We start from the raw sequence: 24,210 nt of genomic DNA on the forward strand, positions 1-24,210 counted from the left end.
TAAGCAAATAATCAGATTCATATAATCAAACTAAGCAAATAATTGAACAAATATAATTACCAGGTTAAACACTCTAATTACTATTATTGCTGCAAGTACTAATTAAAAATATAATTTAAGTACTTATTGTTTCTCACGCTGCTGCTCCTCCTACCTCTTGTTGATTCTCCTATCCACGCGCTGCGCTGCTGCTTCTCCTCTCATCTCCTCCTTTGCTGCTCTGATGCTACTCCTCTCCTCGCTCCTTGCCTCGCACTGATGTTGTTCCTCTCGATTCTAGCCTCGCGCTGCTGCTCTCCGCTCTTTACGTCGTGCTGTTGCTCTCCTCGTTTTATAGCCTGCACGGCCACCATTCGACGCATCGAAAGCTTGAAAAAAGTAGCAGCACGAGCGCGACATAACGTGACGCGACATGACACGGCCAGCTTTCGACAGCGACACGACGATGCGGGCCCATCGACTTTCGGCAGTTGAGGTGCCGAATACGGCACTGTTCGCCGTATTCAGCACCTCAATTGCCGAAATCTTCATGTATTCAGCAACTAAGGTCCCGAATACGGCGAACAGTGTCATATTCGGCACCTCAGTTGCCGAAAAAGGCGGGACCGACATGTTTTCAGTTTTTAAGATTCTGAATTCGGATTTTCGGTACTTAGCTGCCGAATACATGTGCTATATTTGCAAATACGCCGATCTGTTATTTATTTTGGCAAATATGCGGGCATATGTTGACTATTTTTGCATTTTTGCCTGAAACATATTATTGTGTTATGCACTTCAGTTGATTTATCTCCAGTAGTATGAACTGTGGAGTCACATGACAGCAGAATATTAGGAAAGTAGCACTGGCATACGAAAGGATAGTACAAGGAAAGTCCATTTGCTTGGGGAAAGCTGGTTGCCTCCATGATTTTCCAAGATAGAGGACTACAAGTGCATGATGCAGAGTAATAACACAAAATTCAATTGTTGTAAAGCCGATCTACATAGGGTTCGGCTCAAGTCAAGTTTGGTGGACTCATGCCAAAATAGGAAATCAAGAGAAAAGAAACATCTCCTACATCTCTGTCTACTTATGTTTGTATTTACTGTGTTGATCGTGAGAGACAAAAAGATTAAGGTCCTAACCGCTGGTACCGTGGTATCGCAACATCAGCATCCATGACAAGGGAACGACCAGAGTTGGAAGATGGGGCAGTTCAGAGACACCTTGCAAATGTTGACAGCGTAACATGTTGCTCCAAGCCTGGAACTTCCAAACGAAAAAACACAATTTCTTTGTTCCAACTCAATTGTGAATTGTCAATTTATACAATTTACTATACATGTCTGTAATCTGTATTGCGTATACCATATCCGTGTCAACTATACAGCATTTACATGAACATGGGCATCGTGTCAGGCAAGCAACAGGTTAGAGATGCCCAGGAAGGTGGAAGCTGACGTCTTCCTCTTGCGGAATCAATCCTCCTGTTCATCAATTCAAAAATGCAAGAACTCGCCTTGGTTAAGTTCAACAACATATTGCCCATGCATCATGGCAGCCACACCTTGCGAAGCTCTTGGATCTCTATCCGTGAATCACTGTTTGCAACCTCTTCACGGATAGATATAGAACGGGCCATTTGATTTCTCAGCTTTGAACTCCTTGTGTACGTACAAAGCCTTCAGCTCATTGCATATGTACACGCTCAGACGAAATGCTTGTCATAAAGGCAGTAATTTGTCATTAGTGTTAGCTGATAGAGGGGAGAGTAGGTTGATTGAAGCCAAGGCCAGAAACCCCATCCAAGGAACCAGGGGCAACGTGTTTCACTTGCCCATACCGCCTGATATGGCGGTGGAGCCTGGCCAGGAAGGTGCTGTGACAAATGGTAGAGGTATCACAAACCACAGTGACATGCTTGCGTGCCCTTGTGATAGCCACATTGATGCGTCTGCTGTCACCCAAGAACCCCACAGCTCCCAGTGGATTTGAGCGAACCTAGGATTGGATACAAAAATACACATCACTGGAAGTATGTTGCAGTCTCAAGGAGTTCGAAAATGAAGACGAAATAATTGTTATCTGATCGGCATTGCCACTGCGAATCTCATTCATACTTATATGATATAGGGATCAGAAAGAGAGCAGGTGTGCTACTGTGCTTACCATCGATATGACCACTGCATCCACCTCCCTCCCCTGAAAGCTATCTATGGTTGAAACCTCAACAGCAGAAAGCCCTGGATATTCTTCTAGCTTATCTCTTAACAGTTGCACTTGAGCAATGTAGGGAGACTGAACAACTATTGCAGTTGGAGACACTCCTGCAATCATGATTTTGAGGTGCTTGTCAGTTCAAGAATCTGAGCATAAAAGAAATCAGGGACAACTGGACAAGTGATATCAATTAATGAGAAATGCTGACTAGTGACTGATAATCCGGATGTATGTAGAACCAACAGAACTGAAATAAGGATAGAAAGAATATGCAAAGCCGAGAATAAAATTATTGTGTGATATTCATGTAAAGAAGTAAAAGATGCGTACATACCACAATGGACAAGATTAAGAACATGCTGTGTGACTATATCTGCTTCTCCTTCATTATAAAATGAACCTGTGCCAGCAGGGTCTAAATGCTCCTTGCAACCAATGTTTAGGGCTCCATATGGCATCCGAGTATCAAGTAAGAGCAGTGGGCAACGTGTTATCCAAGTAGCCTGAAATCAAAAGCTACAATTCAGATATAATATAATTTATAGGTTTACATTCTGTAATACCCCAAGTATTAAGGAAATAAATCGCGAATATTTTAGAAATAAAGCGTTTGACCGGGAAGAGTACAGAGAGGGCGAAATTTGACTTTTTTATCCATATCCCAGATGGACGATCAGAGAGCGCAGATGAGTAGAACTCATTAAAACGAATCCATTTGAGTATTCAAACACCTCGTTTGGACACCGATTGAATCCGTAGCGAACCCAATAAATTTAGATCCTTGGATTGAAAAGAAAAAAAAAGAACAAACTACTGACCGAGTCGCGGTCGGCTACCGTCGCTTAATTGGGCTTCGAGCCCACAATCGAAACCCGGGCTGCCCTAACCCTAACCACCTATCACAGTCGCTCGAGGTGCCGTCATCGCTGATCGACCACGTCGCTGCTTGGCTGCAACACCGCTTGTTTGCGCGTCCTGCCCGGCCGAGTGCCCTGCTAGCAGCCGCCGTCGCTGGAGTGCGCGTCTTGCCGGCCATCGCCATCTGTGCCTCGTCATCGCCCATCGTCGTCAACATGTGCTGCCGCGGCATTGCCCTGCACCGCCGTGCTGTACTGCATCATAGAGCAGTCGTCGTCATAGCCACGGTGAGCCTCTACTTCTACTTGTTCTGCTGTGAGTTCGCCGAGAGGTGCAAAGTTATCCGAGAGCAGCCCCATGTACAATCATTGTTTTCCCATGAAGAGTAGCCCGTGTACATCTAAGTGAATCTTGCCATCTCTCTCCTAATAGCAACAAAACAGCACACCATTAAGATCACAGATCCTAACACTCACAGATCCTAACACCATTAAGATGTATATTCTGCTAGTAGGATAGGTATGTACATAAATTAAATTGTGCTTCATCTCCTCCAGCTCCTTCTAAATGTTGCAGAGCCAGAGAATATGAAATCATAGAATGCTGTGTACTAACATTCATCAAAAGAAAATTTAAGGGAGCTTGCAGGAATGAACCAGGCCGGCTCCTACTTGATCTGACAAAATACTACGCCCTAGTTAGCACGTGGAGTAACAACCTTGGTCACAGTTCTACCAGTGAAATTTTTAAAGCTGCAGGGACTTGGACAATAGCTCACTTCAGTAACCGCTCGTTGATTTTTATCAAATTTAATGCTAGCTGTGTTGTGGTCAACCCTGTAAGTTTTTGAAATAGGCCTGTCTTTCCTAACCAACCTGCTGAGAATATGGTCTCCCAGTTTCACAGTGACAGTTACATGAAGCATTGCGTTAAGCATCTGGTCACTACACTAGCGTAATCTCAATCACAAACACCTAGATCAAATTAGAGCCTGTACTACTGTCTAGCCAAGCCTGTGACCCAAGCTCTGCTTTATTCTGTTTCTTTTCTTCCTACATGTCTCTACTGTGGATTTGTATAAGAAGCAAAGAGGATAATAGAGAACGAACCTTGAGCATAGTTTTAATCCACAAGTTTGGGGAATCCTGGTATAGAGGGCATGACACCGGTTGCTCGTCATGGTTAAGACAAGTACATGACGAACCTGTTGTTGGGAGCCTTATGGTTTGGCTTTCTACTTATTCCGTTATTAATTCTTTAATATTTTATGCGTTCTTGTGATTTCATAATTTGAGTTTTGAGATGATGTTGTTCACCAACTTGATTCCTATTTCATGTTGATCATTTCATATCGTTCAAGTTCCATGGATTATTTCAATCCATAGATGTTGTTGATTGTGTTCATATCAAGTGACCAAGTTTCAATTATTTCCTTTAAATTCCATTCATGTTTCGAGGAAATCGGATATGCAATTTGGTTCTTATATTCATGTTCCTGTGAGTAAGTGTTGGCCCCACTTGCTCGGCTTTACCGGTAAATGATAAGGATGCATTCAAGATTGTCCGTTTCAGACGAAAACTATTGTTCCATTTATGGTTCTTAATAAATTTAAGATTGTCCGTTTTAAACGGAAATTATTGTTTCATCATTGTTTTCAAGGAAAAGGAAAGCCTCACTATTTCTCGTTCTTCATTGATTTCGATGGGGGTATGCTCTTCTAGGTTCTATACCGTACTTGCTGAGTGTTTTTCTCACTCTTGTGTTTCATTTGGTTTTTAGGTACCCTGTGATCGTGGCATGCATGGAATGGGAGGAGCATCACCTTTGAACCTACACATTTCAATAATTAGTCTTTTCCTTAAAGCATTAGAACAATATTTGCTAGTTGGTCAGTTAAACACATTTGGTTGAGTTGGTCGTTTGTATCGGGTCCTGAGTTTGGGTTGTGATGTTTACTTTCTGCTTATGCTTATGAATACCATGCCTGTGAAAAGGTGTGTATTTGCTTGTGCAGGGAAGCGGCAGCTCAGGGGAAACTCTGCCGAAATTTCTAATAATTTTTGAACTTGTTGGGTTTTTAGTTGAGAGTTGGTGGCATCCTGGTTTGTAGAAATCCGCAGTGTTACACATTCATCCACTTAAGGATTGCTAGCAATAAAAAGTGCATTCATGAAAAAAAAAACTAAACAAGAACGTGTGAATTTCAAATAAAAAGGCACAACAACAAGAAGTAAGGCATATTGGATTTGGTCCCAGATGGAGCTTGGATTCAACTATCTGTTTCATACATAAAACTCCATGAAAACAATTACCTTCGACATCTAGATATGAGATATAACTAAATCTTCTAGTCAATTCAGAACGAAACTGAATCCAAATACATGCCCAAGCCTATCCAAATAATATAATATCCAAGTTGTATAAAACCATCAGGCTGTTTTTTTAGATAAAGGAAACTTTATTCCAATATGAAATAAGGTTCCGGCCTCTACGCTGAACAATATGTTATATCCTGAATATCTTAGTGAGTTATTCTCCATTGGAATTTTCAAACAGTTGCCAAACAGCTTGAACAGAGAAGTAAAATCAACTAAAAAAAATCTACATATGTGAATAGGTATAATCGTCTAAGCACTAAATACAATAGATTTTGGGCAACAACATGAATTCTATCCTAATATATTATAAAACATAGCAAAACTATAATATTATGAAATTTACTTCTCGAGCCTTATCTAATTGTATAATTTTCACATATTTAAACTCAAAACCCAAACATATATTGATGGCCAAAGGTCAAACAGTTTGACTACACAAAACCGAAAAGGACATTTTTTTGGAAGACAGGCTGTAAGTAGCTTAGTTCAAGAAAAGCATGACTGCAAGATACCATCATAGTGTAACATAAAAAAAACTAATAGGAAAGTACGCCATAAATGAAACAAGCACACTGAGGAAGGGCATCAAGAAACTGCTGTGAAACCAATGCGAGATAGTTGTTCAAGGTTGCTCATGCAGTGTTTGTTCAATGTTAAAAAAGGGTGCTTTTAACAGTTCTATTGCTAGAAAACATAGCATATCAATTTAAGAAATCTACTTTCTTAAAGCTCACCAATCCCCTGAATTTAGCCTAAGTGGTCTACAGATACCGTATAGGCAAAAGTTATAGAGAGTCATAGGATGGATGAATTAAGAAAGGTTATTAGAGATCAAATGCCCTAGGCTTAAGATCCGACTGAACAACGGAGTAAATTCAGTGAGGTTAATCTCAACATTCCATTTTCGACCCAGTGCTCAAGGGAGTTGGCAAACTTTTAATAAAAATGCGCCCACAAGGGAGTTTGAAGTGTTATAGGCAAGATCATCCACACTTGGCACCAGAAACTGAAAGCTAAAATGTGTATACCTTGACAACTGGAGAGTCAGCAAGAAGATGTGAAGCGACCGAACGAGAGGATTTAAGCAACCCATGGTACATCTCGTTAGATGCCCACATGGCTATTGAATCATGCATTCTGTACTGGACTGTCAGTCTTGTAGTCAGTAAGTCATCATGCAACGGTGAAGCCCTTTCCAATAAAGATATGCCAAGCCCACCATCCAAGGCCTTCCTCGACAATATAACAGGTGCAAGCTGGCAATGATCACCAGCAAGAATACAGCGTTTTCCCTGTAATATAGGTATCCAGCAGGATGGCTCAATTGCTTGCCCTGCTTCATCTATAATTACCAAGTCAAAGCAACCAGTTCTCCTGATAAGTGGATCAGCTGCCCCTGTGTTAGTGGATAGTACAACCTGTGCATCGGAGAGCACTTCCCTGATTGTTTCCTTTTCTTTCTTTTCCAGATCCCTACCGAGTTGCTTCAGCAATTGGCGAATGCCGGCGGCTAAAGAATCATCCTCTATGCAATGCCTCAGGTCCTTTCTTAAGTCTGTTCTCTTTCTCTCAAGCTCTTTCCTGAATTGTCTAAGCCTGCCATTCACAATTTCCCCCAAGGATTTTGAAGCAACAGAGGGTGATAGCCGAACAGGGTTTCCAACTCGTACAATGTTCAGGCCAGTACTTGACAACCTTTCAACCATGTTATCGACTGCCGCATTGCTTGGAGCTGTCACAAGTACACGCTCACCCTGCTGCACAGCATGTACAATGAGCTCAGTGAGCAAGACTGTCTTGCCCGTGCCAGGAGGCCCTTGGATGATTAGAACGGGCCTCTTTTTGTTCAAGCCTAATTTAAGGGCCCTTAACTGGGAGGCATCATATGCATACCTCTCTGATAGCCTCAGATCAGGTCCACTCGATTCATCCCAGTCAGTCAGGTTATTCCCCGCCATCTTCACAACATCTTTGCTGTCCCCAAACAGTGTTGCTACCACTCCAATGGAAGCATTATCTTTCTGTAAGCCATTCCCATGAAGAAGCATTAACGCTTCAAGATTGCGCTGCCAAATCAAATGATTAGGTAGATAAGATGAACTTCTCAATCATCTAATAACCCAAGAACAACATTGTAATAGAAATACAACAGGCAGCCTTTTTAGAACAAGCACTGCGAAATAATAAGATTTCTTTAATTCATATCTTTTTTTAATGTTGGCATTCCCTAGTTCTGGTTTGCACATTTCTTACCAACCTAATGTCGGGTATGTACCAGAAGTTGAAACAAGTTTTCAGCTCACGAAATAGAAATATGGCTAAATGATTATGTAATACAGATCGACCTGATAAAGTTGCTCATGGCAAAGTTGCAGTGGGTGATATACTACAAACATTTTTCCGCAAGATCATTACCATATCACTTTCAAAAATAGCTAAATACTGAACATGTTGAAATCAGCGTCCATTCAAACATTTCAGTCCTGTGACAAAATTCAGTTTAGTTCATGTGCAGAGTTTTAATACCTCATATGTAAGAGCATCAGCCAATCCCTGAATTCGGTCAATGCGCACGCTTTTCCCGAAAAGCATGGAGAAGGTAGCATCACCATGGCGTGACTCCAGAGCAACGGTAATGCTGCAACCATCTTCCCCAAGATTATAAACAAATCCTTGCTTGCAAGAAGTGGCTCCCTCACCACGGCTATTACAAGTTCTCACACAAACCATGTCCCCAGGAGATAATGTGGTTGGAGGCAGCTTATGACCACCTTCAACTCTGAATAGGACCAAATGTAGGCCTCCTAATCCTGCAAATGACGATTTGCCAATTAGGTACCAACAGCAAGGATTATTTTGTCATTCCATTTTACAGACTGAAGATGGAGTTTGAACATACAAAGAAAGGAAAGTAACCAAGTTTTGCTCTCTCACCAGTTGAGCTGCTGATCACAGTCAAGTTGCAAATGGTGTCGCACTGCTCCTGCTGAGCCTGACCATGGCTAACTAGGTACTCAACCGGCTTGGGCGGCTCAGAATCATCATCAAGCATGGGAGTGGCATTCAGCTCCTCCTGCGTAAACTCCAGCTCCACGTCTCGCTCGATGCGAAGAAGATCCGACATATGCCTAACAAATTCTTCAATTCTGTCCTGCATCAGCTTCACCTTCTTAAGGCTTACACCAATGCTGCTGTGCACGGCTTTGGCTTTAGGCCGTGGTGATGTCCCACGCACGACAGCCCGGTGCTGAGAAGAATTGGCCATTTCCTTCAAAATCCTCCATGACTGCGTTGATCGCCAGTCGAAGATGAGCCCCTGGTTCTGGCAACTGAGCAGAACATCACGGAGCTCGCGCTGGAAATGGTCGAACAGGGTGGGGTGGTGCGTGCAGGCCTTGAGGCAGAGCGCCTCCAGACCCTGCGGCATGGGGATGGCCGAGAGGTACGGCTGCGCCTGGATCACGAACCCGAGCCTGCCCTCCGCCGACCCCCACTCCAGAGCCAATGCCGCCGCGGCGAGGTCGCCCTCCAGCTCGGCTGAGGCGAACTTGGACGCCATGGACCGCATGCCCTGCCGCAGCCACTCCACCACGCACCGCCCGAGCTCCTTCCGCCCCAGAGGGTCGCCATTCTGGTACAGCGTCCCCACGCTTATGGATGCCTCCACCGTCGACGGCACGCACTCGCCGCTGCCTCCTCCTCCTCCTTTCTCTTCCTCCACCTTCCTCCTCCGCCTCCGCCGCTTCGCCGTGCCGCTGCTGCCGCTGACGGCAGGCCGGGACGCCTGTTTGCTGGGAACCGACGGCACGGCTCGCACGCGCCTTCGCCGGAAAGACGAGACTTCATGTGAGCGTGCCGGCGGCGGCGACGGCGAGGCGCCAGCAGCGGCAACAAAAGCAATCCTCTTCTTGCTCGGGGGCTTCGCCGCGGCGCAGTACGAGAACGAGAACCTGCCAGAGAGGAGATCAAGCGACATGCTGCGGCTCCTGCGCGGCGCGCCCAGTTGCCGGCGGACGCACTCGCGCGGGCAGCGCAGGGACTGAAGGCGCGCGCGCGCGCCGGAGTGATGCAGCAGAGAAACCGACTGGTCTACCAGCGGCTCAGCACGGCAGGTGAATGAATCCTGCGTGGCCGGGCTGATATTTTGCGGCGATCGCGTGGCACGCGGGGCGTTCACAGCAAGTGGTGGCGCAGGGCGCGGCAACGTCCCGCTCCATACGCACGCACGGTGAGTGCCTGAGCAAGTAAAGTGCCGTCTCCGGGTTTGGTTGCGCGCGCCGTGCGCCCACGTCGCCCCCGCTCGGTTTCCCTGGTCCCAAAAGCCCCCAAGGATCCGGCGTACTTGCGCTCCAATCGCAGCGCCCGACCGCGCGATTCCGCCTATCCACGCGACGCAGACGCCGGCGCGTCCAGACGATGCGGAGATGCAGATTCACCGGCTCGGTCGGTGGGATTTCGCCCGGGCGCGGCGCGGCGCGGGCATTAGGACGAGCACCTTGCCGGCGTCGTGGTCGGGGTGGGTGGAAACGACATCCGCAACTCGGGTCCCCGCGCAGTCACGAACTCGGGTCAGCGGGTGGGGCTCGGCGCTGGCTACGGTGCCGCCAACTCAAGGCAGTGCAGATGTGTGGCTGCTGCTGTGCCGTGGCACCGTGTGCCTGCGCCGGCGGTGGAGTTTGAGGCACATTCGTCCTTAGTGTCGGGGTACTCTAGATCCAGTCAGAACTGTCGTCGACATTAGTGCTGCTGGCTTGGTAGATTCGGGACCATAAACCCGAGGCACATGTCAGGACCTGCCGGTGCAGAGGTCTGACCGATTTATTTTGGTGGAGCTAAACTACACCGCGAGATCTTCAGATCGATGGAGGACCAGATACAAAGATGAGCAGTAACTAAGACCCCTAGGAATTACTGGAAGCTAGGAATGATTCTCGCCTGCCTTCTCCCTTTCCATTAACCGGTTATATACTCCGGTTAAACATGATTTAGCGCCAAAACACCACTACAGCAGGTTTAGAGTAAATAAACGACAATAAAATCTCAGTAAATAGTATTCCTTCCGGTCATAAATACATATTATTTTTAAAAAAAATCAATTAAATTTTATAAATATTGACTAACAATATATTTTGAATTATTTAATTTGAAAACCTTAAAATTGTATGTACAGATTTATCTTGAAAAATACTTTTACAATATCACAAATAAAATATATTTTATAAATATATTTTAATAAAAATAGTAGTCAAAGCTATGCATTAAAAACCGTGTCTTATTCAAAACGACATATATTTACGACAGGAAGGAGTACTAAGCACGGTGAATCAGTATAGTACCCCTTGACCACAGGATTGAGCGTCAATGATAAAGATTTCTTCTAGTTTCTCTTTTAATGTAGTCGTGTTGTTCTTTATTTCCACCGCATATTTCATTCAGGCACTGCTTTACTACTCTATTCTAAAACTCTGAAGCTTTAGGATCCTCACCACATCATCAATATACAAAATGGATCTATCACTAACATAGCTCCTCATGCCACCACCCACTAGATTTGAACAAAAACAAGCCATCATGTTAGAGATCTTACCGAGTCTACGTTGTCTCGTCGTGTGGAATTCAGATCATCTGACTTCACCGCGCATAGTGCTTTATAAGAGGAGCTGCAATACCGTGCTTTTTGGAGGTTCTCTTTTTTATTTGAACATAATAGTATCACTTTATTACCTGGACGAAGTCAAATCGCTTGCCACTAAAGACCGAACACAATCCGGGATAACTTCAACATAGTTGCATCTGTTTCTACCTTAACATGGCCCATGCCTCTCTCCACAGTGGCACATATCCAAAACATGCATGCAAGAGCTTCTGCATGAAACGAATCATGTATGTGTGGAAGACTGCCGCACCCGTGCTAATCACATCACACATATTGTCCCTAATGACATAGACCCATCCACCAAATTGATCCACCTCCCGGAATGCATCATCTGAGTTGAGTTTTAGAACACCCTCCCTTGGCAACGACCAACTCCTAGGTGATCTTGGTATAGCCACATTAGTTGCATTGTAAACCTTCGCAAATTCCACAGCTTGTCTCTTAATAATATACACTAGCTCATCATCTACTCTTCTTCGCTCACCTTCTCTAACCTTATTCCTCACAATCCACCATATCCACATGCAAAGAATAATAGTTGCTTAGCTTCCTCCAGTCGACCCATAATGTCTTTAAGTACCTCCTGTGCATATTGATACACCTGGAGTTGGCAGCGTATTTCTTCAAGTTGCAAGGCAAACCAAACAGCTTTCACATGTTGCACTTAAAAAACAAACGAGCTCCATCTTCCATACACTGATGACACATAGGGCATGCATTATCAATCTTCATCTTCCTCCTGGTCAACATAGCCCGAAGAGCTAGCGTATTATGAGCCATACGTCAAAGAAAATGCTTTATCTTACTTGGACATTTGACTCCCCATATCTTCCTCCATTGTTCTTCATCTAGAATTAGTCCATTTGTTGTCCAAGCATCACCAACTCGCCTATTTCTTCTTCATTGATCCTATTGTACCTTGTGTGTCGATCTAATTGAGAACAACCCCTCGTATCAAAGTGTCATGCTGGTGTATCTTGCAGTTCATCATGTGTTGGCAGTGTCAGAATCAACTCAACATCTCCAAGCCAGAAAGTCTGTCACACTAGTTGCTCAAGTTCAACAGCCCTTGCGATGAGATTAGCTCCCCTAGGTGCAATCGGCATTCTCGTCCTTGTCCAGTTCCTCAGCAACCACAAATCCTCCCATATATGCACACTTTGCCCATCTCCCACCCTCCATATTATTCTACCATTCAACAATTTAATCCCTTTTTGGATGCTTCTCCATGCATATGACATACCATGCATAGGTTCAGCTTGCAAAGTTTCACCCATGGGATTTAGCTCTCAGAATCTGAGCACATGAAGATTCCAATTCTTGTAAAATTCACTAACCTTGTTTCGTTAACATTGTGATATTGAAAGCATACATATTACGAAAGTTAATCCAACCATTATGTTTAGGTTGAGTAAGCTTCTCTCAACTCACCTAATAAATCTTATTATCCTTATCTTACTGACTCCGTAAATATTTACAGATCATAGAATTTATTTGGTTACAAAGATCTTTAGTGAGATCAAAACACACGATGGTGCATGTAGGAATAGCATGCGCCACTGCTTTAATCAGAATCTCCTTTCCCGCCCATGATAATATTTTTCCCTTGCAGATCAGTGAATCTTTTGCCATATACATCTTTGAGATATAAAATCGTTCTCTTTTACTTTCATTTAGTACATCGATATGGTCTCCAACAAACACGTTTGACTATTACTTTTGATAATTATCTCTTGGTAAAAGTTGATAAAAATTAAATGATGTTAAAATATTTTTCATGATAAATTCACTACTACTATTTTTATGTACTAAATTCTAATAGTTTTGTGAATATTAATGACAATTTTTTTTTAAATTTAACTATACGTATTCTAGAACGACATCTATTTGAGAACGAATATAATAATATGCAGTGCTTGCTTGACACTCACCCTCACTGCTTCCGATGTGTTTGTATTGAAAAGAACCGTTGATTTCTCCTTATTAATAACCTCTCCAGAACACAACTCATCCGTATGTAAAATCCCTTGTAGCTGCTGAGCATCCTCACCGTTTGCACGAATCAAAACTAAAGAATCATCGACAAACAATAAATAAGATAAGCTTGGTGCATTTGGACATATTTTAATGCCCTCTATTCTTCATTCTTCCTCCGCTTTATTAAGCATTGCAGAAAAACTCTCAGCACATAAAAAAAGATAGGAGAAAGAGGATCCCCTGTCAAAGCCCTCACTCCGGTTGAAAATATTCAATCAACTCCCCATTGATCTTTATACGATAAGACACTGTGCTCACACACTTCATGATCAATTGCACCCACCTATCATCAAAGCCAAGCTTGACCATCATATCATGCAAGAAAGACCAGTCCAATCTATCAAAAGCTTTACTCATATCAAGTTTACTGTAGCATATCCTGACGCCTCGATCTTTTATTTCTCAAATAATGAGCCATTTCATAAGAAATAAGAATATTATCCGATATAAGACGGCCATGACAAAAGCACTTTGTGAGATAATCTCTGTGAGGATGAGTTTAAGCCTATTTGTGAGGATCTTTAAGATCAATTTATATATCACATTGCACAAATTTATTGGGAGTGGAAAAGGCAAAAGAAGGTAACTCTTTGTATGTTCACCTTGCCAACTGACCTACTCACGTCACGTCTCCGCCAATCGACCCACGGCCATTTCCTATCCCGTCAACCACATCAGGGCAAGCTGCCAATCAGCACAATCCAGCCAAATCCACGCAACTACCAAATCCCCTCCCGGAACCAACGAGATGCTTTCAACCTCCATTAGAGCAGCTCCGGCCGCACTGTCCCACCGATCGCCGCTCCAAGAACCATGCCCTGCTTGCTGCTTCCAGCTCCACGCCCTTGCTCGTGCTTAATCGCCTCGGTGAGTCGGCCACCACACTGCAAAGATCGGTTCCTGCCGCCCCGGACCGGGAGGCGGCCAAGGTTGCGGCTTGGCGTGCGCATGGCCAAGATGGCCAGGGACGAGAGCGGGGCCTCACCGGAGGTCGGCGTTTCCGGGGAGGTCGACGCGATTCTGGGAGGGGAGGAGTCGCCTGGCGCGAGGCGGGAAGCGTCCCGGTGGGCACCCGTGGAGGCGGCGCTGAATCGGATGGTTAGTGTTTCTTGGCATGGAGCAATGGGCGTTCCTGTTGAAAGATTAGTTTGACTTCATTGGGTATGCTTAGTTGGATTCTGAGATTCTTGCTTTACAGCAGTTCTTTTTACATGAAGATGAGTTTATTTATAGATTTAATAGTTCTAATTGGTTCACTAGTGTTAATGCCATTCAAATGAGCTCTTATACTCTTAAACTTGTAAGCCAAGCTGAAAAAAAGTTGCATTGAACCCAACAGATTATCAAAAGGGATGAAAAGCTCCAGGATATTCTGATTCCCCAATCTACAGGAAGTGTGCATAGCATTACTCTAGTAATATCGTTTTATCATAGTATATGTCTAGTTGTAACTTGCAACATTGCTTTAACATGATCATGGTACAGGTCAAAGTTGCAACTTGTAATACACTCATTTTTGTTGGCTACTAGACTGTTCTAACTTCCTACTGAGTTGTAATATATTTGAAAATTACCTATTCACTAGAACTTTAGCTTAATGTTGCGATATTTACCTGGAATTCTGGAGCTTGTACTGAAATCACTATGCTGTGCGCCAGAGTAAATGGCTGGTGGCTGGTTCTTTTGCTTTTGCAGCCCTTTGGAAGCATGATGCTGAAATTATGTGGGCTTTGATCGGTGCTGTCGTCAACAGTCTGCTTTCACAAATTCTTAAAAAGATGCTCAACCATGAAAGACCTGCATCAGCTTTACGGTCTGATCCTGGGATGCCATCATCCCATGCACAATCCATATTCTATGCTGCCACCATCCTAGTTCTTTCATGTAAGAACTTCAGAAAGACTCCAGTGTTCAAATTTATTTGATCATGATACAGCATGCATGTCAATATACTCTCCTGCCAACACCAAAAAGCATAAAGGCTGGATAGAGCTCCTTAGCTTTTTTTCAGTGTGTTAATAACAGTATTATGTAGAGTAAGCAACCTAAAACTAAACATTTAAACTTAGTGGGAAGTCAGGTTTTTCTTTTATTAAATTTTGTTGTTTTGCTATGTGGGTATTACATGCCGATAAACAAAAATGAGTAAAACTAAACCAGATATAATATGCTTATTCTGTGCTTGAGAATTTTACGACAAAGAAAATTAAGAGAAACTGTTGGAATACCTGTGTATGCCAGCCAACATGGCCGGCCGATCCATGTAGCCGTGCGGCACAGAAGCCTGTTGGCCTGCCTCTCCCTCTCTCTTATCTACAGTTTGTTGTATAGAGATAGAGATAGACTTGACTTAGAGACTAAGCAACCTCTGTACATTGTACTGGCACATAATATGTTTGATGCAGATTGCAGATGACATACCAACAGCAGTTAGCTCTTGCTCTTCCTCAGCCAACAACACAATAGCGACCGGCCACGATGCGGCTACGGTGCCCACGGGCGCTGGTGCGCACGATGGCCCAACAATGTCGATCTATGGCGCAGTGGGCACCGATGGTGCGGACTGCTCCACTGCGGCCAACGGCAGCACAGCCCCAGCTACGTCTCTCCTCTGCGTGTACAGTCGGTGGATGCGCCTAGCTACGGTGGCCACCACGGCCGGTGCGCATGGCGATCATGCGGCATCGTTGGATTTGGGCGGCAACCCCACAACGACTAGTGGTGACGCAGCCTTGTCAACGGATCTAGGCGTCCCCACAATGACCTGGCACAGCCTCCTCTGTGCTGTCACTTCGCGTGTACAACTGAACGCACTCGGCAGCTTAGCGGCGAGCACGTCGGCCATGCGGTGGAGGCCACGGCGGCCGGCGCACACGGTGACTAGGGCGGCCCAACAGTCGTGGCCGACACGCACAGTAACCTAGCAATGGAGGCCACGGTGACTAGGGCGGCCCAACAGTCATGGCCGGCACGCACAGTAACCTAGCGATGGAGGCCACGGTGACCGGTGCGCATTGAGGCATAGGGGTCGCGTTGGGCTCGGGTCTTCCTGGCTAGTGCTCGACTATCCTCCCCATCTGTCACGACTCAGGCCTGTCCTGGCCAACCTGAGCGTTGCCCCAGCCAGCACCCCGGTGGCGTTCGACACCGGCCTGGGCATAGCTGGCTCGACAGCATTCGACGGCACTGCGGCGGGCACATGCGGCCATCCCATGGTCACGCGTGCCACGCCAGCTCTTTGACCTCAACACCATCGTCGTCTCGGTATCTCCCGCCCCGAAGACGTACCGCGGCGCCCTCAAACATCCCAATTGGCGGGACGAGATGATTGACGAGTTTACCACCCTCTCCGCCAACAATACATGGGATCTCATACCTCCTCCGCCGCGCGCTAACATTGTCTCCAGCAAGTGGATCTTCCACCACAAGTACAACTTCGACGGCTCCCTTGCACATTACAAGGCATGTTGGGTTCTACGTTGCTTCTTCCAGTAGCATGGCATCGACTACGACAAGACCTTTAGCTCCGTCGTCAAGCTGACCACCATACATATGGTGCTCTCCTTTGCCGTATGCAGCAACTGGCCCATCCACCAGTAGGCCTAGCAACGTGTCGGGTTGGGTCAGGGTACAACGAGAACACACCCGACCCGAAACCCGAACCAAAAAACCCGACCCGCCCCTGAAATCCTTAACGGGTGAAAACTCACATCCGGCCTCGAACCCGGCGGGGATCCCGTGGGTCGGAGTGGAGGCCTCGAGCTCGGGTGGCGATGTGGGCGACGGCGAGAGCGGCGCGGGCGATGGGTGTGGCGGGACGGCGGTGCGGATGGAGGGTGCGGCGGGCGACAACAGGACTGGACGTGGGATTGGGCCATGGCCCACGGGTGATGAGATTTTTCGGGCGCCCTCGGGCACCTGCGGGTGAATTTTTGCACTCGGCCACGACCCAAGCTCATTTTGGGTCCCCAGCCCGCGACCCCCGCGAGGCAAAAGTTTCCCCACCCCTGCCCCCGCCGGGTCGCTGCCTGCTAGGTCGACCCAGCGAGGACTCGACTCGGCCCGCCCGGTTGCCGGCCTTATCCACTAGCTTGACGTCAAGAATGCCAACGGCAAGCTCGAGGAGACGGTCTTCTGCCAGTAGCCTTCTGGCTTCATCGACGCCGACAAGCCAAATCTCATCTATCGGCTTAATAGATCGCTCTACGGCTGAAGAAAGCTCCTCGCGCTTGGTACAACCACTTCCAGAGCTTTGTCGTCTCCATCGGCTTCCGCGGATGCAAGACGGACTCCTCCATCGTCGTCTTCAACGACAGCACCGACATCGCTTACCTCCTGTTGTACGTCGACGACATCATCCTCACGATGCCCATTACAGCTCTGCTTTAGCAACTCATTGCCGCTCTCCACAACGAGTTCACCATAACGGACTTGGGTGACCTCCACTACTTCCTCGGCATCTCGACGCATTGGCATTCTCATGGTCTTTTTCTCTCCCAAGAGAAATACATAACGGAAATCCTCCAACGGGCCAACATGTCTACATGCAACCCCTGCGCCACGCCGATTGAAGCACTCTGTAAGCTCCCCGTAGAAGCAGGCGCCCTCGTCTCCAACCCGACGCTGTACAAGAGTCTTGCAGGTGCTCTCCAATACCTCAAGTTCACCCGTCTCGACATTACGCGTGTTGTTCAGCAGGTCTACCTCCACATGCACGATCCGCGAGAGCAACACGTCCAATTGATCAAGCGGATTTTGCGGTACGCCAAGGGGACACTAAGCTACAGTCTGCAGCTCCCTCGTAGCTCCTCCCATGACCTCATCGTCTACTCTGATGCGGACTGGGCGGGCTGTCCAAACACCCGCAAGTCTACGTTAGGCTATTGCATCTTCCTCGACGACAACCTTGTCTCCTGGTCCTCCAAGCGCTAGCATATCGTGTCCCTATCCAGTGCTGAAGCTGAGTATCGGGCCATCGCCAACGCTGTCACTGAAGCTTGCTGGTTGTGCCAGTTCCTCGATGAGCTCCGGTGCCCGTTGACCAAGGCCACTGTCGTCTACTGCGACAACATCAGCGCAATCTACCTCTCCACCAACCCGGTTCAGCATCAACGAACCAAATATGTGGAGATCGACCTGCATTTCGTTCGCGAACAAGTGGCACTAGGAGATATTCAGGTTCTCCACGTTCCGACGACACTTCAGTACGCATACATCTTCACCAAGGGTCTGCCGATTGCGGTGTTCCAGGATTTTCGTTCCAGTCTAACATCCGCGAGGTTCTCAGTTGACACTAGGGGAGGGTGTTGGAATACATGAGTATGCCGGCCAGCATGGCCGACCAATCCATGCAGTCGTGCGGCACAGAAGTCTGCCGGCTTGCCTCTCCCTCCCTCTTATCTACAGTTTGTTGTACAGAGATAGAGATAGACTTGACTTAGAGACTAAGCAATCTCTGTACATTGTACTATATATAGCCCCCAGGGCTCCTTGAATAATCAAGCTTGAGATTATTCCCCACTTCCAGTCTTTCAGAAACAAACTTTTCACTCTAATTGAGTGTGTATAACAGTTCCTCCATGGACAAGAGCAATCAAATACCATTTCCTCCAGTGAAACGTAATACATGACTTACCTACATTTTTTTTTGGGCAATGCAGTGTTCTACTGGCTTGGGACAAATTATCTGACTATGATTCTTGGGCCTGCAACTCTGTCAATGGCCACCTATCTAGTAAGAATAATGCCTGACTGACTAAATTTTACCATGTCTTAGTAACTCTGTTGGTCAACTCTTCCTTGGAAGCTCCAACATGTTTAATGATCTCCTAAATGTTACCGTTCTCGTTTCACTAGGTTGTAATTTTAAGTCGTTGACCGCAACCTATTCATGTGCAGTCGTGGTTACGGGTGTCGCAGCGTCTTCATACTCTAAACCAGGTTGTGGTGGGAGCTGCTGTAGGATCTGCCTTGGGTGCTCTATGGCTTCTGCTCTGGCATTCGCTCGTGCAGGAGGCATTTGCTTCTTCACTGTTGGTCAAGATTGCAGTCATCCTGGGGTCAGCAGTATTTTGTGTTGGTTTTGTCATCTACATGATTCGTCACTGGCTCGAGGATGAGTAATGGTACTTCATAGCTGCAATGGGAGATTGATTGATAGGCACTAAACCAATTTGGTTAAAGATGGTTTTCACGTACCTTGGACGATAGCATTGGAAATTATTCTGAAAGGAGCTTCATGAATCTTCAAATCAAAGTGAACAGACAGCAAAATTTAGCATTTTGTTTTTCCAATTTGCCACTGCAGGGTAGTTACAACATGGGTTCGTGTCATAGCAAACATTGATCCTTCGCTTCTTCGGCATTATTCTTTTGCACTGATTTCGGTTAAGACTGAACAGTACCATCTCGTTGCTTCTACGCTGTTCTGAAAGAAAAAATGATCATAAGATTGTGAAAGAAAACTTTCACTGGGTGGTGAGTGCTATCAGACTTGTTTCGCTACTTGATGTGAAGTGTTATACGTGTGAGATCTCTCTTGACACTACGACGTTACAAGATTAAACTATACCGTCAGGTATTTAGGGACTATTTGCGCCCAGCAACCTTTTTCAGACTGAATATCGGCACAATGGCTGCCCTACGCAAGCAGAGAACAACCAAAACTGGATGTGGCATTTGGTTGCCCTTTGTAACTGCAGCAAATAACAACAAAGGTTTCAAATAGTCTTTGGCCTACGGGACCTCATAGGACAAGCAACAAGAATCTATCGATCAAAGACGCGTAGCCACGTGGGATGCAATAACAAGAACAAACAACTGAGACAACTAACCAACAGCAAAACTTCCATGATTCATCTCTAGTCTGAGAACAAGAACAGAGAGCAGAACAAAACTGCGGTCGACAAAATCAACTCCACTTGAGCTGGGCATGGATTACTAACCATATCCACATTCCTCGTATTATTTGCTCAACCAACTATGCAACGAGAGAGATTTGCGGTGAGGGAATGGCGCCAATCCTGAACGGAGATGGGCCCATTCGACAATTTTACAGAGGAAGTAATAAATGAGGATTGTAGTGATCACAGCCGATCACCAAAAGATAAAACTTATACAACCTTTTTTCCCCTCTAGAAGTATAGTTAGAGCTTTGTTAGGCTTCTGAAAGGCGAAGACACGTCTTCATCCTAGCTCTAGTCACCGGTGGCGCTATTTGAGTCTGCACTGGCTTGGGGCTGCGATGAAGGTAGGTACGACCAGGCAATGGCTGTTGCACCAAGGGTGACTGCAAGCCCAACTGAACCCCAGAACCACTTCTGTCTCTTCTTACGGTTGTTCTGTTGTTGCCTTGACATCTCTGCAAACCACAAGAAAAAAGAATTCATGGATCAATCTACTACAATACTAAAAAAATGCAGTACTAAAGATAGGATTAATCTACAGTGCATGCTCATTTGCAATCTGTTTCTGATACAATGCAGTCAACAACAAGATGGTCAAATATCAAGACAACTAAACATATTTGATGTCCGTTTGAAAGATAACATAGCTGATATATCTTCCCCCGCAAAGAAAAAAGGAATATATCTTCTGCACATCTAACATTTGCTTGTAGCTTTTTTCATCCTGTTCCCACAGATATTTATCTCACCTAATTTATCAAACCAGGAAATTCTATGCAATAAGCAGTGTTCGAAAACTGCTAGGAGCTAAGCATGAGGGTAGCACCTAGCACCTAGTTGCCGACTAGGAGGCTAGGACACCACTGTCTCGAAAAGTATTAAGCATGGTCTGTACAAAATTATCACTGAAACAAACATTACTAATTGCAACGACAAAAGTATTTACCGATAGCTTCTTGGTTCCTTTGAGACATCTCCCTGTTTGCAGCTTCATAGTACTGGACCCTATCTGATAGCCTTGCAATCTCAAAGTTTTTTGATGCAATCATGGTTTCCATCTCTGATTCAACTTCAGCACGAGCAAAACCCCGTGCAATAGCAGCAGATACAAGTTGTGAAACAGTTATTTGCTGGCACAACTCAGCTCCAGGATCCATACTTGAATCACCAGTATTCTCAGTTATACATGGAGATGGAAGTGACAAGGCAATGAGTGATAGGTGGTGACTCAGCTTCTTCCATTCCTTTTGCCAGTTCTCAAGTGCTTCTTCAGCTTGTTTCCTCCTCTCAATTTCCATTGACAGACTTAACCTCATTTCACAAAGGTCATCATCCATGCATCGCAAAGATCGAGTTCCACCATCACTGGATATTTCTAAATTAGAGACAAATAAAACTGGACTTAGCACAAAAGCAGCAAAGTGGCCATTAGTTGGTAAATGAAGCAAGAGAGGCATCAATATATTTCCATGGTTAAAATAGGGGAGAGATTTTTTTTTTCATTAGCATAACGAAAAAGATAAGCCGAAACTTATCTCCATGCAACATTAAACATATCCTCAGCATTCCCATCACTCAGGGTAAAATAACTAGATCGTAGTAATTAGTCATTGTAATGCAATAGATGATTGGTTCACATGGTTCAACACAAGATACATTCAGCCAAATAAATGTGACTCCTGAATTGAAACTATGGCTTCTGCTCACAATCAAGCCTTAACAGGAGCAAGAATTAAAGTTCAACAACAGCGGAAGACTACACATATTACGCATAGATAGCCTGAAATTACATCATACCATGGGAAAATTATATGTAAAGTTATGAATAAATTTGCATCTCTCTAACAAAACTAAGTTGTGTGCCTTGTTGTTCCACACCCAAAAATATAGAAAGGGGGAAACCAGTCCATTAAACTGTAGGGCTGGAGAATTTGTCACCGAGTAACAGCTACGATCAAGTCCACTTCAAAATACACTGCCAAATAGATTGGATTTGGACGAGTTGTGACGTCCAACAAAAAAAAAAACCTTGGTTGTGATACCATGTTAAGAATAGCAACTTGTATTCAATATTCAATAGTAGCCCCTAGGGGCAATATATAGAGTACATGAGTACAGGATAAGGACTCTATATTCCTAACAACGACCAAAAGCGGAACATGATTAAATTACATATAGGAAATAAAACCATACATCAGGCTACTCTCCTATGGAATTGCTACTTAATTTGTTTAGCTCCTTTATGCTGTTTTTTTAGAAAGCTATTGCTATAGTCACCCAGAAATAGTGCTAGCTTACAGGATCTGATCGAAGCAGGGAATGAAGCATATTACACTCACAAATTGACTAATCTTCAATACTGTTGTAACAATCTAAAATGATCCAAACAAGGCACCTATGCGATAGAAAAGGGAAATAAATTCAAGTACAATGCAGCATTAGAGCATACTGATTTGACATCTCAATAAAAAAGAAAGAGCTGATTGGTACCTTCAAATGCATCGTAAAATTCTGCACCAGGTGTGCCAACAGAAGTCCCAAGAGGGTTACTGGGCTTCCACCACCGCTCATACACACCAGCATCATCATTCTCGGTGTTACTAGCCACACTCTGTGATTCCTGAAGTTCAAAGAAGGCATCACTCTCACAATTTCTTGGTGTCCCACCATTCAAAGGCCTTCCAACATTGACAGGCCTCACTAGTGCATCAAGACTTCCATGCTGAAACTCAAACTCCAGCTGATCCAGCTCATTTTTGGCTTTCACAGAGCCCTTGCCCTTTTGGAGCAATCCATTCTGCCCGTTCAAAGTCTCCTCAACACTACTGTCACCTTCAGCTTGACCATTGCCTGCTTGCTGAAACACAAACTCAGGCTCCTGCACTTCAATGGGTTCACTCCTTTTTGGCAAAGCAGGCAGTTTCACAGGGAGCTTCGGTTGGCTGCCCTCACTCCCAACATCACCCTGAGAAAGGGTCTTGGCAAGGGAGGCCCCCCGTCGTTTATGATTGATGAGGTAAGGCGACCAGGTTCCCGGAAATGAGGAGGGCGAATCCGGCAAAGGCGTGCTCTCAGGTGTGGCGTAGAGCACCGGTGACGTCTGCGTCCTAACAGGAGCCACCGGCACAGGTATTGGCTTCTCGGAGGCCTTGTCCGGAGGCGCAGACGGCGGCTTGGACACGACCTTCTGGGTTTGCGCAGGCGACCCGGTCTCCAGGAAGGGGTCCAGCACGTAGTGCGTGATGGTCGGCATGGGGATGCACACTGCCAGAAACAGAGGTGAATCACCGACGGCTGCACCTCCCTGGCATCAACGAGGCCCTGAATCACAATCGAAAACAAACAAACGCGGTTAGAATGGATCAAACCCTCTTTTCGTTCTTCTGGAAGAGGAAAAAATATGGCAGGACTGGGAGTTTCGATCCAAAATATTCGGAAACATCTCCAGCGGAACACGTTTGCACCCTATCCTTTGGAAAAGACGCTGGCATGAGATGCCGTTAAGCAGCACAAAGCTTTCACCGAAAAAAAAAGAAAGAGAAACGCTCAATATTCCCCAACCTATGATTACATACGAATACGAAATCGCGCGAACGAACACACGAATCAGATGAGCCCCAAATCCAACAGTTTCATTTCAAAATTTGACCAAAAACAAGACTAATTCCACCACGCGGAAGAGGAACACCCAAATCCACCTCTCCGACGACCCAACACCCCCTCCAGATAAGGCGACACCCCATCCCCTCCCACAAACCCGCCGCGCCACAACCTGGCAGCCGCTCGAACCGAGCCCCCGCCGGCGCGAGATCCCCCGCCTCCCCCACCCAACACAGCCGGCGAAGGATGATAAGATTCGTCGGGAGTAGAAGTACTCACCAGACCGGGTCCGGGGGCGCGGCGGCTCCACCGAGAACCGAGGAAACCCTAGCGAGCCAGCTGAGCCTCCTCCTCTACTCGAGGAAGAGAATACGGCGTTGGCCTTTTCCTTTGTTTCCTTCAACCCACGGCGCCAGCAGCAGCGCCGGTCGCGTTTGGATTCGAATTTATGGGGCCGGGCAAAATAAGCGGCGCGACGCGAGGCGAGTCGAGACTCGAGACCCGCCGAGCAGGCGCAGCCGCGCAAGGCAACAAGAGGGAGGGGAAGGTGCGCGATTTTTGCTCGGGGATTT

At 45.8% G+C, this 24,210-nt stretch overlaps 3 protein-coding genes across 4 annotated transcripts; 1 reads left to right on the top strand and 2 right to left on the bottom strand.

Moving 5' to 3' along the window:
- Positions 1-1,253: 1,253 nt before the first annotated feature.
- On the bottom strand, positions 1,254-9,989 carry LOC133919615 (uncharacterized). 2 transcript variants are annotated; one of them, XM_062364056.1, is made up of 6 exons: positions 8,375-9,750; positions 7,967-8,250; positions 6,469-7,506; positions 2,538-2,706; positions 2,153-2,310; positions 1,254-1,984 (listed from the first exon to the last, which is right to left on the bottom strand). In XM_062364056.1, the coding sequence occupies exons 1-6, from the start codon at positions 9,414-9,416 to the stop codon at positions 1,736-1,738; spliced, it is 2,940 nt and encodes a 979-aa protein (XP_062220040.1). In that variant the 5' UTR covers positions 9,417-9,750; the 3' UTR covers positions 1,254-1,735. The 2 variants fall into 2 exon arrangements, 1 of the variants encoding a protein (XP_062220040.1); XR_009909940.1 differs by lacking the exons at positions 1,254-1,984; positions 2,153-2,310 and adding an exon at positions 3,022-3,486 and having other exon boundaries at positions 2,565-2,706; positions 8,375-9,989.
- A 3,780-nt stretch (positions 9,990-13,769) lies between these two features.
- LOC133919617 (lipid phosphate phosphatase epsilon 2, chloroplastic-like) lies at positions 13,770-19,620 on the top strand. Its single transcript, XM_062364058.1, has 4 exons — positions 13,770-14,231; positions 14,792-15,017; positions 18,794-18,867; positions 19,032-19,620. Exons 1-4 carry the CDS (start codon positions 13,947-13,949, stop codon positions 19,254-19,256), a joined length of 810 nt encoding a protein of 269 aa, XP_062220042.1. The 5' UTR covers positions 13,770-13,946; the 3' UTR covers positions 19,257-19,620.
- Positions 19,621-19,953: 333 nt separating this feature from the next.
- Positions 19,954-24,117, bottom strand: LOC133919616 (uncharacterized). The gene is made up of 4 exons (XM_062364057.1): positions 23,918-24,117; positions 22,529-23,359; positions 20,985-21,413; positions 19,954-20,493 (listed from the first exon to the last, which is right to left on the bottom strand). Exons 2-4 carry the CDS (start codon positions 23,289-23,291, stop codon positions 20,330-20,332), a joined length of 1,356 nt encoding a protein of 451 aa, XP_062220041.1. The 5' UTR covers positions 23,292-23,359; positions 23,918-24,117; the 3' UTR covers positions 19,954-20,329.
- Between the last annotated feature and the right edge of the window lie 93 nt (positions 24,118-24,210).

This window comes from Phragmites australis, chromosome 5, assembly GCF_958298935.1.
Source record: "Phragmites australis chromosome 5, lpPhrAust1.1, whole genome shotgun sequence".
Taxonomy (NCBI): domain Eukaryota; kingdom Viridiplantae; phylum Streptophyta; class Magnoliopsida; order Poales; family Poaceae; genus Phragmites; species Phragmites australis.

Bases quoted from the DNA above. Each gene is read 5' to 3' on its own strand.
- LOC133919617 (XM_062364058.1), top strand. From the start codon at position 13,947: ATGCCCTGCTTGCTGCTTCCAGCTCCACGCCCTTGCTCGTGCTTAATC. The intron at 14,232-14,791 runs GTTAGTGTTTCT...GCTGTGCGCCAG, and splicing joins AGGCGGCGCTGAATCGGATG to AGTAAATGGCTGGTGGCTGG. The intron at 18,868-19,031 runs GTAAGAATAATG...ATTCATGTGCAG, and splicing joins TGTCAATGGCCACCTATCTA to TCGTGGTTACGGGTGTCGCA.
- LOC133919615 (XM_062364056.1), bottom strand. From the start codon at position 9,416: ATGTCGCTTGATCTCCTCTCTGGCAGGTTCTCGTTCTCGTACTGCGCC. The intron at 2,311-2,537 runs GTATGTACGCAT...TCATGATTGCAG, and splicing joins TCTTAATCTTGTCCATTGTG to GAGTGTCTCCAACTGCAATA. The intron at 1,985-2,152 runs GTAAGCACAGTA...ATCCAATCCTAG, and splicing joins ATGCAGTGGTCATATCGATG to GTTCGCTCAAATCCACTGGG.
- LOC133919616 (XM_062364057.1), bottom strand. From the start codon at position 23,291: ATGCCGACCATCACGCACTACGTGCTGGACCCCTTCCTGGAGACCGGG. The intron at 21,414-22,528 runs GTACCAATCAGC...TCTCTAATTTAG, and splicing joins ATTTTACGATGCATTTGAAG to AAATATCCAGTGATGGTGGA. The intron at 20,494-20,984 runs GTAAATACTTTT...TGTGGTTTGCAG, and splicing joins AAGGAACCAAGAAGCTATCG to AGATGTCAAGGCAACAACAG.